This window comes from Haemaphysalis longicornis, unplaced genomic scaffold (assembly GCF_048455015.1).
Source record: "Haemaphysalis longicornis isolate Haplotype H1 unplaced genomic scaffold, Haemaphysalis longicornis Haplotype H1 scaffold_3, whole genome shotgun sequence".
NCBI classification, from domain to species: domain Eukaryota; kingdom Metazoa; phylum Arthropoda; class Arachnida; order Ixodida; family Ixodidae; genus Haemaphysalis; species Haemaphysalis longicornis.
In genome coordinates this window covers 22,365,763-22,386,153 of record NW_027526335.1, presented here as the reverse complement: position 1 = coordinate 22,386,153, position 20,391 = coordinate 22,365,763, and the positions used below count along the sequence as shown (strand labels likewise).

General features: G+C 47.9%; 1 protein-coding gene across 1 annotated transcript in view; it reads right to left on the bottom strand.

The window, feature by feature from the left end:
• Nucleotides 1-20,391, bottom strand: part of LOC144174126 (ATP-binding cassette sub-family A member 2-like) — a 33,928-nt gene that overhangs the window by 1,682 nt on the left and 11,855 nt on the right. The window contains exons 6-12 of the mRNA XM_077702597.1: nt 18,734-18,994; nt 13,084-13,328; nt 12,633-12,797; nt 9,557-9,721; nt 8,426-8,601; nt 7,767-7,940; nt 4,342-4,564 (exon numbers count right to left, since the gene is read on the bottom strand). Of these exons, the coding sequence (XP_077558723.1) occupies nt 4,342-4,564; nt 7,767-7,940; nt 8,426-8,601; nt 9,557-9,721; nt 12,633-12,797; nt 13,084-13,328; nt 18,734-18,994 (1,409 nt within the window). The remainder of the gene's footprint in view (nt 1-4,341; nt 4,565-7,766; nt 7,941-8,425; nt 8,602-9,556; nt 9,722-12,632; nt 12,798-13,083; nt 13,329-18,733; nt 18,995-20,391) is intronic.

Here is a 20,391-nt window from a genome sequence, read left to right as displayed (position 1 = left end):
AAGCGACCCTGGCACTCGCCAAGGAGCAATTCACTACGATACAGTTGTGGTCACTGCAAGTGAGCAGGAAGAGCGACTGAAAAACGCGGCAATCCTCCCGTGCTCTCCCGTCAGATAGAGCGAGGATTGGTTTCCTCCGCCGCCACATTTGCACGCGCGAGTTTTTCAGTAGTGTGGCCTTCAAAAAGCGGCGGCGTTTCTGAGCGCGCGCAAATGCATGCACTTATTGCTACAAGTTGGTACATACTTTAAGACTTGAAAGTAGCGAAGCTGTACGCAACCTTCATGACCATCACGACAGTTTAAAGGGGGCTCACCCAGCGATTTCCCTACACCCCTCCTAGGGGGTGTGTAGACCCCCCCTAGTTTTTTCTGGGACACCCCCCCTTGAATCCCCAAATTTCACTCTTGTCAGTCCTTGTATGGACCTTTTTCAGCATCGATCTGCGCATGCGCGGGCTTGCCCGTCGGCTATTCTTGGCAGTAGCCTCGGGCAAAATAACAAAAGTGCGCCCCCCGAGCTTGCTGTTAGCGTTTCACCTATTTATTTCCTTTTTTTTTTTGATAGCTCGTGGAAAGTTCGTATGTGCACACAAAAAAGGCTTTCAAAGGAAAGGGTAAAGTGGTTTGAGGCTGACCACGCTGCGAGCACATTGCTACCAGCCAGGGAGTAGCGAAAATGAAAAAAAAAAAAAAAAAAAAAAAAGGGAAAAGGGGAGCTTTAACGGCCGCAGATTAGTCACGGAAACTTTCGCCTGCTACCGTGACATTCATATGAATGGTACGGGTTACGGGTGGGTGCGGGAGCAACTGCAGGACGAGTACATTTTGTGCACGAGTTCTCCGAAACCCAGATATTTTCGGGGGTGTGCCTTACTGCCACTTTTAATACGCCGAAGTGAATACCACGCGGGGGACGCAGCAATTCCCCACTCGCTTGAAGTGATTTTGGGAGTGACGTCGGGTGCCCAGGGAAAAATGGTCCAATGGAGGCAGCGGAAACGCGAGTATGCAGGACAGTCCCACGGTCGAGGGAAGATAATATATATATATATATATATCAAGGTTGCAGTCGTCATTGCCAGTGCTATTCGGCTTTTTTCGAAATATATAATAGGGGCCGAATGACGTGTGCTTGTCACGTTTCTTTGATTCATTGATAAATAAGTCCCGCTCCCGGAAAACGGCGGATTTTTTCTCGACTTATATTTTCGCTTATTTATTCTGCTATATATTTATATATATATATATATATATATATATATATATATATATATATATAGAAACATAGGTCGGCAGTCTACAACGCCAAGGGAGGCATAGGGGTGTGGTTAGGCTCTATTTTTTACTACGGTAATGAAGTTAAGATTTTTTTTTTAAATATAAGGAAGAAAGAAAGAAAGAAAAACACGCGCCCAGAGTGGGGACCGAACCCACGCCTTTCGATTAGATCTCGAATGCCTTACCAATTCGGCTATCTGGGCGGCTGTGTTCTCTTTCACTTTCTGGGCTATTTATATTTACTAGAAGTGTACCTATCTGACGCTTGAGGGTGGTAGCCAGCGCCACTCTGACTACACGGGGAGAAGGGACCTTCTTTTCAACCCCCGGGGCGTGACTCAAACGTCTACAGCCTGTCATAGTGGGTAACTGGCGGGAAGCCCTCTTATGCTACCTAGGCATCAAGGCTGCCAGAACCGAGACCCTCGCTAGGCTTTCGCAGAATAATATAGTAAGGAAATGAGGGGCTCGTTGAGGAAATACAGAAACATAGGTCGGCACTCTACAACGCCAAGGGAGGCATAGGGGTGTGGTTAGGCTCTATTTTTACTACGGTAATGAAGTTAAGATTTTTTTTTTTAAATATAAGGAAGAAAGAAAGAAAAACACGCGCCCAGAGTGGGGACCGAACCCACGCCTTTCGATAAGATCTCGAATGCCTTACCAATTCGGCTATCTGGGCGACTGTGTTCTCCTTCACTTTCTGGGCTATTTATATTTACTAAAAGTGTATCTGACGCTTGAGGGTGGTAGCCAGCGCCACTCTGACTACACGGGGAGAAGGGGACCTTCTTTTCAACCCCCGGGGCGTGACTCAAACGTCTACAGCCTGTCATAGTGGGTAACTGGCGGGAAGCCCTCTTATGCTACCTAGGCATCAAGGCTGCCATAACCGAGACCCTCGCTAGGCTTTCGCAGAATAATATAGTAAGGAAATGAGGGGCTCGTTGAGGAAATACAGAAACATAGGTCGGCAGTCTACAACGCCAAGGGAGGCATAGGGGTGTGGTTAGGGCTCTATTTTTTACTACGATAATGAAGTTAAGATTTTTTTTTTAAATATAAGGAAGAAAGAAAGAAAGAAAAACACGCGCCCAGAGTGGGGACCGAACCCACGCCTTTCGATTAGATCTCGAATGCCTTACCAATTCGGCTATATATATATATATATATATATATATATATATATATATATATATATATATATATAGAAAATGAAAAACGTACGTCACGGGGATGAGCGTTTGGTTAACAGCCGTCTATTATTTAACTAGTGGGATAAAAAAAAACCGCTTTTCTAGTTTATGAAACCCCCCCCCCCCCCCCCAGAGCCATTGAGACACCCCCCCTTGATTCAATGTCTGGGGAAACCCCTCACCTGATAACATTCCTATGGGGTTTACAATTTATGACCCACGGGCGCATCGTGTTTCAATGCAAAAGGGTCTACAAATTCATACAAATGTTCCTAGTAGCCTAGTCAGCTTCGTTTAGAAATACATAACTTCTTTATGAAATAAGCAAGAAATACGTATTGGTGTATCTAGTTTTCGCTAGATGACGCTATGTTTCGCAAGTGACTTGCTTTTCTTTTTTTTTTTTTGTACCGGAGTCGCATATTTCTAGAATAAGCAGACAAGACCGTTGTGAGCACATCTATGTTATCGTAAAACTTTATTCGTGTACGATGATTCGTGTAGTAAGTCCCATGGGAAGGTTAACAGGCGATTTGCTTCTTCGCTGCCGCAACGACTTTTACTCTAGCATTGTTGCTATAAATGTGAGCTTCCTTCGTTTTTTTGGAAATGACAATCATTCAGGTGGGCTTAACAGGGCCATGGAACGAATAATGTCAAGAGTGACACTTAGGGACAAGAAACTAGCTTCGTGGATCATGGAACAGACTCGAGTACTAGGTATCATAGTTCAAGTAAAGAAAAAGAAATGGACTTGGGCTGTCCATGTGAAACGAACCAACAACCACTGAAAAAATTAGGGTAACCGAGTGGATTCCAAGAGGTGGGTCGAGAAGAACTGAAAGGCCAATAACAAGATGGAGGCATGAAGTAAGGAACTTTAAACAACTGTGGACTCGAGCGGCGCAGGACAGGAGCTGTTGGAAGTCGGTGGGAGAGGCCTTCGCCCTGCAGTCAGCATGTGTCTTTCAAAGTTGTGTGCCATGGGACAAGATTTTTCCACCCTTTTCGGCCAAAAATGTGTGTAAAAAAGTTTAGTGTGTAGGGTGTTCCGAAAAGGTTTATAATTATGCGTAGCAATTCACTGTCCACGAAACTGATGGCATGCCACCACTTGGCCGAAATGAAATAGTTGAGGGCACAAGCTGTGACAAGCTTTGAACAAGGTGGAGAATACCAATAAGCTGTATTAACCAGAAAGTGTGCATACGCTTTGTCAGTGTGTCAGTTAGCTTATAATGATTACTCACCGTAATATATTGTATAATTGATTGCCATTCACTCGTATTACATGTTGCTTGTCTACTTGATCTAATTTATTGTTCGTTGTTCATCGAGGGTCCCGTTATAGTTTTTAACTTTGGGACCCTCGTTTGTATGATGCTATTTCTGTACTACTTTTTTTGGAATGACTAATAATCTGAAACAAACTGAATACTTCGCAAAACGTCTACATTACGAAATGGATGTTAAGCGTGCCGATTTTGAAGAGAAAAACCTATCTGGCGCTGCATTGTTGGTGCTGCTCAGCAATGAGAGGTCAGGGCACACCTACAGGCTTTCGGTGCCCTGTCATAGCCTCCTGCTACTGGATTGCAGCAACCACAATGCTAATCCAAGCCACGTCCAATGTGAACCCAGATGTGAACTTTTTGAGAACTTTCGCGCACAGCTACAGCTTTGTGAGCTCGTGAAATCTGGAAATGTCGAGGCAGTGCGTATCTACTTCGCGCTTGAAAACAATTAAGCGTGTTGTATAAGCGAATCATTTTGGCAATCGCTGGTGAGATGCGGGCAGTTTCGCAGCTGCTACCTAAACTAGCAGCACCGCTTCACCACACTGTGAAGCGAGTTGAGTACGCACCTCGTATGTGTGCACCAGCTCAGCTTCCTTGAAGTAGTTCATGACGGCCGCCGACACCTCCTTCTGGTAGGTGAGGTCCTGCTTCTTGTCCGGGTACGTCTTGACCGTGATGGTGTAGCCCTTGCCGAACTTCTCCTTCAGGTGCACCAGCGAGCCGAGGCACTGCAACCGGCCACCGCCCAGGATCGCGATCCGGTTGCACAGGAACTCCACGTCAGAGAGGCTGCAGAGCGACGCCACGACATGCAGGCGTTCATTACCTGACGCCAATGATCGCTCATACGCTTGCGTGGCGTACTCCCCCACCGTTTTTTGCGGGCAACCGCCGCGCTGTCCTTATGATAAATACATTTAATTCTCGTTATAACGAAATCCGTTATAACGAAATCGATTTATTCAAAATATTGCTTTGTGCGAACCAGTTTTCTGCCTCGGGAACTTGCTGTAACGAATTCCGTGCGCTTCCCGTGTATTCAACTTGAACACTCTTGCGTTTGAGCACTCTTGCGTAATCGTCAAAAGCAACTGTTGCCGTAGCGCTTGGCATCCCGTGATTTCGCACCTACGGGGAACCCGAGTGAATGATACCTCAAACGCAATACTTAGGGTACGCCAAGTTTTCACCTTCAGTTCTAACTGCACAGGAGAGCTTCGCAGTACTGTGTAGACCGCTTATAACGTATGTCGCGGGAACCGCTGAACTCCGCACTATAAGCGGTACCGCACTATAACCAAAACATGCGCGAATTTTCGCAACCTACCTTTCAAGTCATTCTATATTTATCATCTCTGAAACGCGCAGAAACAAAAGCATGGTCTTTATTTCGTTTTTTTTTTTTACATCAGCCGGTGCTGCAGGGTCTATTGCAAGCAACTTCCGTTGTGTTTTGAAGAACCATGGCTGCATTTTTAGCATCTATGAACAGATACCGCGGGACGTGATAAGAACGCCCGCAGGATTTTTTTTTATCCCCACCTTGTGTTCACGATGCCGAAGGCGGCTGCTTATCAGCGCAATGTACTGGCGGTGGAAGTCTTTTTCGCGCAGCTCGCTTGTTCGGAAAGGGAAAGAGCGGTGGCTTATGTGCAGAACGTTTTGAAGCGTGAACCGCATGGAGTGATTTCTTCGGGGTTCCGGAAACGGGCCGTGCACGCCGCAGGTACGGCGGCGCAGGCACGGATGCAACCATGGCGTGGTGTGTGAGGCGCGGTAAGCGCAAGGTTATGTAACAACCTGGCCGTGAAGTGGTGCAGGCAGCTCCAGCGACCGCTTCTAACTGCTCGCTGAAATGCCGCACGAGGCGCAAGCGAGGTTGCTTACGCAAGCAAAAAGCTGATAATCTGGGCGAAAAGTGGAATATAAACTGCCATCCACGTTGCTCGCGAAAGCGCCCATTAAAAAATACCGCGTTGGTAAGCCTAAACATCTCCGGCGCGGAGCGCTTCGAATCTCCTGCCGTTAGGTGCTCGTCTCCCCATTGGTAAAAGTGGTCAGGCTCCTCCCACTGCCACGCGAAGAAGCCACCGCGAGCACGAGCTTGAAAAAAAAAAAGAAAAAAAGCACGCGCAACGCCGACGTGCACGAATCGTGTGCAAAAACGGGTCACGTTATCCACGAGAAACAACTTGTCGCGCGCGGACGGGGACCCTTCCCCGTTGCTACCAGATTTTATTGGATCGCTATCTTCGAGGTGCGTCAAGCAAGGACAGTTGTGGTTATCACGTACGCACTAACTGAAGGGTGTTATTTTTTTTCTCGTGTGTTGAAGTTAGAGGAAAGCAAGGTGAGCGCGCTGCGTCAAATGGCCAATTTCATCCTTTCTTTTTTCTTTTGCCACCCTATAACGATGCCCCAGCTGCGCCAGTCGATCAGCAGACCCGCCAGAAAGCCGCACTATAAATGGTACTGTGCTTCGGCCAACCGCATTTTAAGCGGTATGCTTATGCATTGAGTTCTATGGGAGGCAAACCGGTAGTCACAAAAACCCGCGTTAAATCCGGTCCTGCACTATAAACGGTTACGTTATAAATGGTCTACACTGCACTACCGAGGGCTTGATTATCAGTTGTAAGGGAGTTGTAAACAAAGGTGCACTCCCCTGAAAGCCTGTAACAGCGCAGAACAAAGGCAGAACTACGCATTAAACACAGATAGCAAACAAATAAAACAATTCGAGGCGGGGGCGGTGCTACATCATCCTTTAGTGGTCGAAAGTTGAAGTGTTTGATGTTATGCAGCCAATTATTACGCCGTATCTTGCCGGCGAACGCTTCCATTCGGAGGGGGCATGCAAGGAGCTTTGGATTCAGTTTATCTTGCCGATACTGAAGGGTTACACATCTGCAGAAACAGGATTTAAAACAGAATATGCGCATTCATGCATGGGGGGCTCGTCCGATATGTATTGCGCTAATTACCGTTTTACAAGAGGCTGAGAAAGACCGTTTAATATTATCTGTAGGCACCACTGAGATCAGTTCGATAAATGGACCCGATAATCTAAACAACTAGCAGCACCCGTAGAGCGCACATCACTTTTCTTGGGACTTTTTTTGGAAACTTTTCTTGCCGGGACCATCCTACGGTAGTATCACGTGGTGCTTGCATCCAACATCACAATGTCATCACGCATTGTGATTAGCTTTTTACCCAGCGGATTTTTAAAACCAAGTTCACATGGCTAGGGTTCAGGGGTTCATGCAGAATTTCGATTTTGGGGGGGTGTCGGTGGGATGTTTGGGGGGTGCTGTATAAATCCCTAGGCAGGGTGCTTGTGGTTGCCGAATCTTTTTAGGGGGGTGTCGAAGTTCTTCTGGGGGGGGGGGGGGGGGTGTTAGGGGGGGGTGTATAAATCCCTGCTAGGGTTGATGGGCGTCCGCAGAACTTTTTGCAGGGGGGGGGGGGGGCACGTCCATATATAGGGCCTCGGAGGGGGCAAATTTTTAGCAGCACGGTAAGTCCGAATTTTTAATGAAGGGGAGTTGCCTCCCCCTCCTCCCCCTTCCCCCGACCCACCCTTCGGACGCACATGCTAGGGTTCCATGTTCTCAAACGAAAACTCTCCAGGCTCCTTAAAGTGCGAGGCGTTCTCTAGGGGGCTGTTGGCTATCCCGAGAGCTCCGGCCTACAGGATCCTTGTGGAAATAAAGTTACCTTCTTCTAGGTGGCGAGGCGTTGGTAAACGAACGTCCCGGTGTGCGTGCTATCGAATAAAGCTTTAATAACTGTAATCATGCCTTGATCACTCATCTACTCAAAGTACACGCACTCACCCCGTACACCCCGTACACCCCGTTTAAAGCACGATTCAATTGGACCTCACAATTATACGCCTCACCACTTGGATGTGCACTTTGAGTGTGATCAATTGGCACCAAGATCAGTAGAGCGCTTATAAAAGTGGCCGATAAGTGCTTAAAGTCACCTGTGCGAGGTGAGCACGATGCTGAGCTTGGCGACCCGCTGCAGGGAGCTGATGTAGCTGACGATGCGTTTGCGTGCCGTGGTGCCCACGCCGGCATACGGCTCGTCCAGGAGCAGAAGCCGCGGCATACCCATCACGGCGATGCACAGTGACAGCTTGCGCCGGTTGCCCGCGCTGCAAACGTTTCGGGGAAAAGAAAGCTGGGGCATCGCGAACGCGCACATGCAGGGCATAATCGAGAGCGCCCCACAGTACGTGGTTTACGGTACCGGAAACTCTTGCGCGCTTCTGACTGGCCGGGAGGCTCGGGCATGCCGATAAAGAAAAGGTGGAGCAGACCGATAGAGATGAGGTGGATAGAGGCGGAAATTACGTGAAGGCGAAAGCAGAGATAAAAGAAGGAAGTCGTGAAAAAGAAGGAGGCGCGTGTGTATACTCGAAGCTAAGCTCCTAAGCGAGCTGAGTATGGGCGAGTCACAGCGGGTGACCGCACATTCGCAGCCACAATTAAATCTATAGCTGCCAACTTTTGACGACACCAGGTGGCTCAACCTACAGAGCAACGAGCTTTCATGGGTGACCTCGAAGGCAATCAGGCTTCAAAAAGCTGTGGCGACGACTCGTTTTTTGTCTATATTGGCAAGCGGAGCTCTGCTGACCTGTACGTGCCCACCAGCTGATCGGCGTAGTCCTCGAGCCGGAACATCTCGAGCAGCATGTCGATGTAGCCGGGCATCACCTGGATGCCCTTGAGGCGCGTGAAGAGCATCAGCATCTCGATGCCCGTCAGCATGTCCAGCAGGCCGTCCCGCTGCGGGCAGTAGCCCAGCAGCCTCTGGAACTGCGCGCGTTGCACAGGGCACCAGGTGGCGTTATGTTGCCGCGCATTCCTCCAGAGTTGCTTTTACGTAAGAGGGAGTGGTCACCCAACGCGACTTTGCTCAAAATAGGATTGTGACAGCTTAGCCGCCAAAGAAACCCGCCGGCTGTGGAGGCATGCAGTGGTCGATGACTACAAAATATTAAGGACGCCCTGGGCAACCTTACTTTGCATCAGGTGCTGAGCACGCATGTCTATCGTATTTTGCTTGTGTCAGTGGAATGCCTGGAAAACTGTCCGCGGCGAGTGGCTAGCATTTGCGCGCCGTTATGGGTGATGAAATGCGACATCCAGCCGTGGAGATAGACAAACGAATAACTGAATAACCCGAGACCATAGAGCAACTCCGTGTGTGATGCAGACATAGCCAGGAGGCGATAAGATGGTTATAAGTGATGAGTAACCACTGCACCCCTCACAACATGGCTCTGCATGTGTAGCTCAAGCACTAAGCGCTCTGCTCCGGGGCATGCTCTAAGTGGGAATACATATTGCTTCGTGCTGAGATACCACGCACGTATATGTTAGGCTTAGCAATGCTAGCTGAGAGGACACTTGAGAGGCGATTGCTCTTTGCAACCCGCCACCACCGCCCCACTTTAGCTTAGGCCCGCCGTACTGAGAAATACCGCTACCTTTTAATTTTACTGTCAATTGTTATTCAGCTTCGATTGCAATATGGATCGAAGCACCGCCCCCTTCCCGTTGGCCCTATCCAGTTTTCTGCGTGAACTAAATAAGCAGTCACGGAGCTTCCTTCAATCACAGCATTTCTGTCCGTGGAATTGCCAAGCGGAGGAGCGTACACCTATCCCACGCCTGACAGTTTGTCAAGAGCTTGCTACGCCGCCAGATGGGTGAAGGTTACCCCGCAGTGTCGTCAGATAACGCATCAGTGGTCCGGCAGTGCGCTTGCCTCTTGCCGGTCCTTGACGACGCTCAGGGTGTTGACGTAGATGTTGCCAGAGTGCGGGAGAATCTCGCCAGTGATAATGCGAAACGTCGTGGTCTTCCCCACGCCGTGCACACCCAACAATCCGAAGCACTCGCCCGTTCGCACGGTGAAACTCAGCCCCTGTGTCGGGTAACGGGAAGCGGGTGCACAAGAAAAAAATTAGAACAGTTCCACTCAACGTTAAATCTGTCAAGTGCGGAGCATAGATTCGCCTATGGGGCTGTGGCTCCCTCTCTTGACTAGTTTCAGTATCAGCCTGGCGTTGATACCGAAAGTAGTCAACAGAGAGCGCCACAGCCCTGAAATGGCCTACAAAGAGACACTGGATTGAGTGTTCATTAATTTAGGGTAATTAATACGCTACTTCATGATTTTCTTTTGGTTTTATATTAATGTGTACTTATTTGTGGCCTAGGAACAGCCGCCTCCGTGGCAACGGCACAGCGGAAAGATCACCCCCAACACTTTGCATATGAGGAACGTGTGCTTTTATGGCCCATTAGGATTAACGTCGGCTTCGCAAAGCGAGATACCCAGTTTCGGTCCCGACCAGGGGAAGCGGTGATCTTTTCGAAGCCTGTGTTTGGGTACGCGACGCCGTGTTGCATATGTTACTACGGTGGCTTGCTACCGTGGCCCCGGGCAAGCTACGACAAAAGTGCTATTAGGAGCCATTCCACCCTCTGAAGGTGGATGACCAGCGAAGCTTTCTAGCACACGGCATAGAGGTGACGCAGAGTTTAGGCGAAAGGTATGGAGAAATTTCATTCTGATGGCGTGCATCCCCCGACCCCTGTGTTCACATCCCTCCCCTTCAATTAGCCGCTTTCACTCTGCACAACCGCACAAGGTGCTGGCTTGACCTCGACTGGAGTAATTATCTTAAAAATGGTAAGAACGGTTGTAGAAGACAAAGCATAGCGACGACACGCCGCGCACCGCCTATATTTTGCAGTGTGACGTTGTAGAGATGCGGTGGTGCTGATGTCGGTAGCGAATTCAGTTAAAATAACGAACTAATGGAAATAAAGGAATAAAACACAACCGCCAAGAATTGCTACGGCTATTGCGACCGCTTCAATTGCAGCGCATCCACAAATTCAAGCTTTCCGGAGGCAAGTACTGCAGTTTGACGACTTTGCTTACAAAGCCACTTTTAAGCCAGTTAAGTTTAAGTTAAGCCACTTTTCGAAATTCGTATACATTGCAGGGCAACAGAGGTTACGTGCAATCGTCAGAGGGCCAAATAAAATTTGCGGTGCTTATAAAAAGATGGCAATATCGGGGGGGGGGGGGTTATTAAACCTTAATATTGTACTAAATAAATGCCCAAGAGTATACGTAGGGTGAATAGGCCATGTTATAGGCTGAAATCGGCTTTGTAACAACCGCGTCCGAGGAATTTTGAAGCGCTTGAGGAAAAGTCTTAGGCGCTGAAAATGATGGACAGATGAAAGTCGATGCCAAAAGCGCTTCTGTGTTTGTTTGTTTGTTTGTTTGTTTGTTTATTTATTTATTTATTTATTTATTTATTTATTTATTTATTTATTTATTTATTTATTTATTTATTTATTTATTTATTTATTTATTTATTTATTTATTTATTTATTTATTTATTTATTTATTTATTTATTTATTTATTTATTTATTTATTTATTTATTTATTTATTTATTTATTTATTTATTTATTTATTTATTTATTTATTTATTTATTTATTTATTTATTTATTTATTTATTTATTTATTTATTTATTTATTTATTTATTTATTTATTTATTTATTTATTTATTTATTTATTTATTTATTTATTTATTTATTTATTTATTTATTTATTTATTTATTTATTTATTTATTTATTTATTTATTTATTTATTTATTTATTTATTTATTTATTTATTTATTTATTTATTTATTTATTTATTTATTTATTTATTTATTTATTTATTTATTTATTTATTTATTTATTTATTTATTTATTTATTTATTTATTTATTGTAGGGTTTAACGCGCCAACGCAATGCAGCGATGAGGCGCGTCGTAGTGAAGGGCTCCGGATTAATTTTGACCGCCTGGGGACCTTTACCGTGCACCGAAATCTTACACACGGGAGTTTTTGCTTCTCGCCTCCATGAGAAAAGTGGCCGCCGCGGCCGGGAATCAAACCCGCACCCTTGTGGAAAGCTTTTCGCTGCTGCCTTTCAGGTATCCGTCTTTTTAGTGCTTAAAACATGTCCTAAAGTATTCATTAACTATTGCAGCAATAAGTTACTAAATTGTGAAATGCGCTTATCAACAAAATGCTCCTAAAGAGCACTGATGCTACACCAAAGCCTTGCGATCAAGCTTGTCTGCTGACTCCCTCAAACTATGATCATTTTGCAAACTGTTGGTTTTGTAGGAAAAACAAAGGAATGATCCCTATGGAATAATTTAGCAAGGGCAGGTATGAAAGCAGAAAAGAGCTAGAGTTACTGCTTAACAGTATTTTGCAGAGTTATCTTCGGTCCCACCACATGAGCGGCAGCCCTGCTGCACCGATAACAGCGAAATAAACTAACACATATAAACTAGCTTCTTAACACGACTTGATTTTGCATTGATGCAAGCGTATTTAACGCATTAGATGCAATACATGTATGCCGAGCTGGAGCGCGATTGAGCATGTGTTGTGGGGGAAAAGTCGTCATTCGCGTTATACATGCAAGTGACTTGCGCTTTGCAGGAATGAATGTCAGATCAAACGCACTACAGAAAACCTATAGATTGCAAGCAGGTTTGCTTGAAACCATTTCATATAAGAACATAATGTAACCTCGGCTTAAAAAACACTCTTCGCAGCCTGCGGAGTCATTGTCGCAGAGTAGCCATGGACGGTCTATGTGTAGCCATGCAGTTAAGGAGTAGTCGGGATTTTATTAGTGGACGGTCTCTTCAACATCGTGGGGAAGGGTTCATCCTCTCCCATGCCAAAAGAATTGTGCGCACGTGCAGAGGTGAAAACACCACTGTGCGCGGTACGGTATTCACTCACCTGCAGCACGATGGTGGACTCGAAATAGCCGTAAGCCCTGAACAGGCGGTGCACAACCATCAGCGGCCGCTCCTGATCAGAGGACGTGGCGACCTGGCCCGGCAGCAGCGAGGCGACCAGCTGGTCCTCCTTTACCACGTCCGTGTCATCGTGCACCACGACGGACTGTGCAGAGCGAGGGAAAAAGCGCTCGTGAATTCAATCGTTATCATCGAGGATAAAAAAATTCAGTGCCCTTGCTCTCTCTGAAGGATGACCAGCGATGCTGGGCACAGCAGCCAAAGGAGTGCGCGAAACGAAACGCGTTTGTTCGTAATTTGCGATGAAGCATTACTATCGCGCATACACGACTCGCGCTTCGTGTTTCGTTCCGGTACGTAGCGTTGCAGCGAAGAAAACAGATTTTAAATTCCCGCCGCATTCGCAATAGCCTGCGTCGGCAGTGTCGCACCTTTCTGTGCCCGGCGCCGAACCCTGGCAGTCTGGAAGGCTTGGAAGCGAGTTCGGTTTCGTAGTGCTCGGGTTCGAGCGCGCTGAGCGCTTGTTCGGCCTTGGGCAGCTTACGCTCGAGGTAGATTAGCAGCACGAACAGCACGGCGCCTTCCACGGTCAGGGCCAGGAAGTCGTAGAAGGCCGAGTAAGAGTGCACTTCGAAAGGGTGGATCGCGTACTCACTCGGGTCTGGACTTTTTAGGTCTGCGAGGGGAAAAAAGCAACCGTGAGGTTGCAAGCTAGAATGCTATAGTTATGTCGCTGCCACCGGGCTCCTACTACGACAGAAGATTGGCGATGTTTGGTAATGAACGCATGCACGTGAAGAACGTGTGGGAAGAGACAACTGGACTAACGAGAACGCGGGCCTTTGTCGGTAGGCGACCGCTGGCACTAAGAAAGCCGGGCTCAAACGTCTCGTGAGTCGTAGTTTTCAAATTCGGTGCCTGCGTTACTCCTCAGAGAATTACCAATTGCCACCGCAAGTGTGATCCCTTCAGAAGTAACTGCAGCCTCTCAAGTCATTAGCTTTGTGCTCGATATACACGCAATTGAATGAACAAAAAAATGTGTGCTACAATTCCTGCTTATTAGTACGCTATGTGGACACATGGAATCAACTTGGACTGAGTTTCCCAGTTGGAGAAAAGTCTGGGGTTTTCGTCAGCAGATATGACCAAACTGGAGCAGCCATGACTGCCTGAATGAAGCTTTGCAGCCGGGTCACTGACCAAACCTGTGCGCGTGCATGTTTGTATATGTGTGCGTTTGTGTGTGCGCGCGCATGTGTGTGCGTTGTGTTGTGGAAGTGTCGCTTCAGAATGAAATGTGACGTTCTACGTCTGAGGGTGGACTTGGTTCGCCTTGTTCGGAATTATTTCTCGCAAGTGACCTTGCACCAGTTATGTACAGAGTGCACGATAAAAGCCTTCTCGGATGGCGCCAAAGTGAAATGACTCGTTCGAGCCTGACAAGAAGCGAGTGCTATCCTTACGACGGGCAGGAGGCCTCGATCGCCAATTTTCGCGTTTCCACCCCAAAGCGCATTCCGTGACAATGTGTTTGTTCGAAAGCGATTTCCGGTTGTCTTGAAGCTTAATAAAATGTATGCGTCAACCAGCTCTTTTCGTTCAAGGAGTTGTATGCAATGGCGGAGAACATGTGCCACTGCTTCAATGCCTCCATTAGAGTACTTACTGACATAAGATATTTGTATCATGCCATGTCATGTTGTAACATTTGTATCATGCTTTCCCTTCCATACTAACGCCAAGGCGTTTGATAACACTGGTTTGGGTAGTCGTAAGAACTCTAAGCACATGTCTGGCAGATGGGCCCATAGGTGAGTCGCTGTAAGCGTTAGCGCATCGCGGCGACAACCGACAAAACGCTCTACTCCTCGCGGTGCCGATGTAGCGGGCCACGAAAATTTAGCGTTGTACGTATGCAAACGCAGCAAACTCTATACTAAAACTCGCTAAATATGATCTGTGCTGTGGCATCCAGCAACACAAAACGCAGTGCTCGTTTTAAATGATAAAGCACAGACAGGCCATTTCTACCCGTTCCGTTTGCCACATTGGCCTTGTTCACAAATTGTGAGCAAGGCTTTAGTACGGTACCAAAATGTATTTTAGCGAGGTAGCGTTACTAGGCTCTCAGCTATTTTCCGTGGGCACCAGGCGTCCGCAGCTGTCATGTTCCTGATTCGTGTTTATCAGGCGTATGCGGGAACGACGTTATCACCTCCAACCGGAAGCAATAAGGGCATCAGGCAGAAGCAAGCGCCCGTATGCATCTGGCATCAGGTGCAGCGACAACGACACAGGTGTGAAAAGGAAGAGACATGCCGGCAGGATCGCATACAGTGATGTATGGTGGACAAAAAAAGGATTGTGTCTTCAGCAAGCGCTGTGCATGCGTATTGCAGTTCATTCTTTCTGGTCAACGCTCGCGATGATGAGTCTTGTGTTGGCGGGCATAAAACCGTGCTCATTCAAAAGACCTTCAGCATTCTGGAAGCACGGACGCTGAATGCAGAAGCTGCGTTGCAAAACGCTCCCATCGTGTCCTGAGATCGAAACGTTACGTCCTCGGAAACTTTCAATTTTTTTCAATGCCTAACAGCATTGGTCGTTTTCATTTACTTTTGCCGTGATCACTCCTTACAAAACCGGCATTTCAAACCTGCGAGACATGACTCCCCCGAATGAACACCCTCTTCCAAAGGGCTTGCCTACAAGGCCCGAACAGGAGCCGCCCTTACCGAGAATGTGCTGCACACGTGACGCTCCTACCTTTACGTGACGGCACTTAATGACCCAGAAAGACATCGACCCACCATACCCCTGCCCGAACTGGAAGGACTCCACAGTCAAGTAGGACATTCGCCACCTCCTGTAGGACTGTAGGCGCCTCCGTCAACTCCGGGCCCGACACGTCCAAGAGGTGCCATCATATGAAGAGTGCACAACACCCACGAATCCCAGTCATGCCTAGGAGACATCACTCTCCCTGTGGGAGTTCACAAAAGAACCGGGCATAACCCGAAGAATTTAGAGCATAGAGGAGCCCTAAATTCTTCGGGTTTCGCCTGAGTGGACCCTGTTGATGATGATGATGATGATTTCTATTGGTTTCCCTTTTGTATCGGGGTGATGACATGTCATCTTACCAAAAAGGACTAATATACATATGTTTTACACTTTTGGTTCAATACTAGCGCTGCTTAGGGCAGGCACAAAAAGCTTATTAGGCACAAAATACTTTTTTTTTTCTGTTACAGGTGGTAACTGTCCTAGGCAATATTCCCCTCTCTGCTTCCCCTCTCTTTTCGTCCACCAGCATTCTAATCTTCTTTTCATCCCCTCGACAGCCTTGAAGTTAACTTCCTCTGTGATACCCTTAAATCCTAGGGCTTCTGAAAGTCCAATATTCCCTTCATGTAGATTTGGATGGATACTCTCACATTCTAACACGATGTGCCGCATAGTTTGTTTCTTTTCCGCAGACCACGCGTACCCCATCATTTTGTGAATACTTCCCCACAAAACTCTTAGTTCGCAGGCAACCTGCTCTAGCCTCAAAAAGCAAAGCACTGCCCTGGGAATTATCGTAGAAATTTTCCTTTCTGATGTTCATCTTGTCAGCCCTGTACATCTCTAACGACGTTTTAGCTTCCATTTTTTCCCTCCATTTATTCGTTTCACTCTGCCTTGCCTCTTTTTTGGTTACCTTGGCTGTTTTGGATTCCCCACTGTTCTTTCCGTATTTCATCGTTAGCCTTCTAGTCTTTCTTAACCACTGCGTGTCCACGCTTTTCAAGTATAGGTACCTAAAAACCTTAGCTCGGTACCTAAAAACCTTAGCTGTACCCTCTGTCAAGCAACCCCCTCCTTTCTTAGGCCACTGGCTACCCGTTTGCCCAATAAAGATTTACAGATGCATGCATACATTCATGCACACGTTGCACACGTTAAGGGCACCCATGCATACGAGAACAGAGCGGATTGGATCAGGAAACAATGCATGCATACGTTAAGGGACAAGAAGAGAGCAAAGTGGGTCAGGGAACAAACGCGTGTTAAGAACATAATAGTAGGAATTAAGAAGAAATGGGCATGTAATGCGAAGGCAACATAACCGTTGGTCCTTCAGGGCAACAGAGTGGATCCCTAGAGAAGGAAAGCGTGGCTGGGGCGGCAGAAAGATGGGCAGATGAGATCAAGAAGTTTGCGGGGAGAAGTTGGTCGCAGTTAGCACCCCGCCTATTTCATTGCGGTGTGCTGCCACCTAGCGTGCCTAGTGGAAGTGGTGGAAGTTGAAGCGGCAGGGTTCGCCAGCGTTTCCTCCGGCTGCGTTCTCGTATGCACGGCAATCCCACATTACAGCGAGGAGCAGCCGAAGTTTTTCTTCTGAGTTGGTGTTATAACGCGTTAAGATGACAGCCCCTGGTCATCACATAATACTAGGCGGCTTCTTATCATTGAATGAGGGCTGGCAGAGAAATCTTGGACAGATCCGTGTGCCGTCTGAGCAGCAGAGCGAGCAGTACTTGGAGTCGTCTGGCATGTACTGCGATCGCCAGCTCAACAAAGGCCGGCAGTTTGCACACGGCCTTTAAGCGCTGGACACATGTACGATTGGTACACGCGATTCGCATGCGACTGATCGTTACGACTGTCGCCACGACTAGTCGTACGCATGAATTTGAGACGCATGGCCCGATGCGCGCATGCGATGCCTCGTCGGCCCGCCCACTGTTTTTGCTCCATGGTCAACTACGAAGATCGCTGAGCTGAATTTGTAGATTCTGCGCATTTGTTCACAAGAAATGGATAAAGCAAGCAATCGTGAAGCGTTTTCTGCCTTCGGAAACAGTCCGCGCACACGCCGGCCGCGCCTGCCAGCTCGGCACATTCAGCAGCTCGAAACGGCGCAGACCACGGTAGCAACCGCGCTTGTCGCTGCTCTTCTGAATCAATCTGATCGCTAAAAAGAAGTTTCACATGCGAGAAAGTAGGTGTTAGTGTGGTGAAAAATTTTGCTAGGGATTGTTGTCAGGGCTTATTTTAAAAGCGGCGATCAGATATCTGCCGCGATGCAAACCTACGCTGACCGGTCGCCGCGGTGCGCCGAGCCGCTGAGAGATGGCGATACCTGCGCGGCAGCATCGAATCAGGCTACGCAGATGTCTTGGTCACCGATCGCTCAAACGGCAGTTATAGCTTAAATAAAGTTCCACATGCGAGAAAGGGGATGATAGTGTGGTGAAAATTTGTGTTACGGATTGTCATTCGCAGCTGCACAGATAGTGGCGATCAAGTATCCGCCAGGATGCTAAGCCTAAAGTTCCCATCACCCGAGCCGACCCGAGCAACGCAAGCCGCCGTAGCCGATCGCGTGCGGCGGACGGGAAGCGATAGAAGCCGACACCGTTCCCTTTCCGGCACTCCGAGTTACAGCGGAACGCAGCACAAATTGTGGGCATTGTTCCGCGCACAATGAGCACACACAAAAAATCAAACGATGTAAATACAACCACGACCCCTTCCCGCTTGTACGGGAGCTGTGGGGAATGTCGTCTGCTGCCCCTGCCGGACTGCTTAGGGACTTGGCCGCTAGGGGATTGCGCATGCGCAGTGGGGTTGTGAAAGAGGCGGAATCCATGGGAGAGGCCTCTGCCCTGCAGTGGGCGTAAACAGGCTGGTCTAAAAGTCCCCGTCGGTCGTCTTCCTCAGAACGCTCCAGAATGACCAATTCAAGAGTGCAAATTCGGTGGATGACGAAGTCCGACTTCTGATTTGACTAAAAAAAAAGCATGTGCGCGGGACAAAACGCAAGGCGTGAATGCCGTTTTGCACTGTACAATGTTTCCCTGAGCAGATGCCCGTTTTCACTCAAACTGAATGCTCGGAAGCGTCATTCCCAGAATTTGCACTATAGGCCACTTCGATTACTCATTCTGGAGCATTGTGGTGAAGACACCGTAAGGAACCTTCTTAGAATGTAGTATTCCCCCGAGGACCCACGTGAAGGCAGAGCTCCGCTAATTGTCCCCAGAGGAAATGCAGCGCATCGTAGGTAGGAACGTTCGCGCATGCACTCACGCTGGCAGCATCGCTGCAGCGACATCTTAACCTCGGCGACCTTGGCGTGGCACTCGTTGGCCAACTCGCTGCCTCCTCGCTGGCAGGTGGACTTCTCGGCAGCCAGCTGCAGAATCGTGGTCATGCCACGCGAGTACGAATACGTGGGCAACAGCCGCAGCACCTGCAGCAGCGACTCAATCACGAGCACGAGCGCCGGGCTGTCCTCCAAGTCACTGGCGTAGTGCTCCATGAACACCCGGCCCATGAAACCCACGGACGCTGCGGCAGCCACGGAAACGTCATGTGCGCCACAGTTAGCGCTGGTACACACGCATATGTACTAATCAACGCCATCGAAATGTTTCGCAGAAGAGCACCGCTGCATAATACTGCTTTGCAGAACGTTTGATAAAGCAGTGTGTCCCAATATTACTTTAAAAATTGAAGCGCTTAAACACAGCTCCTCGACTGTACGTAAATCTGTTTTAAACACTTGTCGTATATAATGAAATCGCTTTATTGGCAACCTTGCTTTACACGAAGTGTTTCATTGTCCCCACTTGAATGCATGAAAACCAAATCCTTTCCGTTTGACGAAGTATCGTTTTAACGAACGTCTTGAGGACTTCGCTGTAACTATACTTTTAACTCAGGCCTGCGAGGCTACAAAGTGTCATTCTTAAAGGTGGATACTATTGCAACACTGGGGGAGAAGTATAACTGAACCCGAATTACGTCGCGGGGTTGCCGTCCTATAAAAGCTATACATATCTAAGCGTGGCACCAGGAAAAAGCTAAGCACTGTATCACGCGGAGTAGGATCGGGGCCCTTAACTTGTACAGCACTCAGTTTTTCTTTAAATGTAAGCGCAACAATGCTTCCAGCCGTGGCCGACAGCGACAACCGGCATTTTCTTTTTCGTTTAAGGCTGTATTTTCTGGTGGAGCGATCGGCAGCTAATTATCTTCCTACTTACCGTTGTGCACTCAACAGGCTTGTTCAGTCAGCACTTATCTCGCTCATTAAAACGCCAACCACTGTTCTCCACCCTTGCACTGACGGACGATCCAGCCACAGTAGAGCACAAACTTATTACTACCTTCTTTCCCACACAGTAGAGCACAAACTTATTACTACCTTCTTTCCCACGACATCACTCACCCAGCCACCCGCACTACCGGTCATCCATGTCCCCGATTCACGCGAGGACCTACACTCTCCGTTCACTCTGGCAGAACTCCATAATGCAGGGAAAACTACGTTCTGCACCTTGCCATGACTGCACCACCTGGTAACAAATTCGGAACATGGACGATTTTACCCTGACTCGACTACTAGCCCACGTGAACAAACTATGGGAGATGAGCGAGGTTCCTGATTACCTGAAACTCACCCTCGTCCATCCCATTCCCAAACCAAACAAAGCCACAAATGTTATCACAAACTTGCGGCCAATTTCACTTGCTCCTACATAATGTAAACTAATAGAACGTCTCATCCATGCACGAATACAATACTACCTCGAATACGCTCAACCTTGGTTTCACCCATCCCAAACCGGCTTTCGCCCTCATCTCGGTACACACGACTGCCTTTGGCTTTTTCGTTGTGTTATCAATCGCTCGGAAAGGAGTCATGGCCTACCAGACTACGTTTTAGCCGTCGACATCCGCAA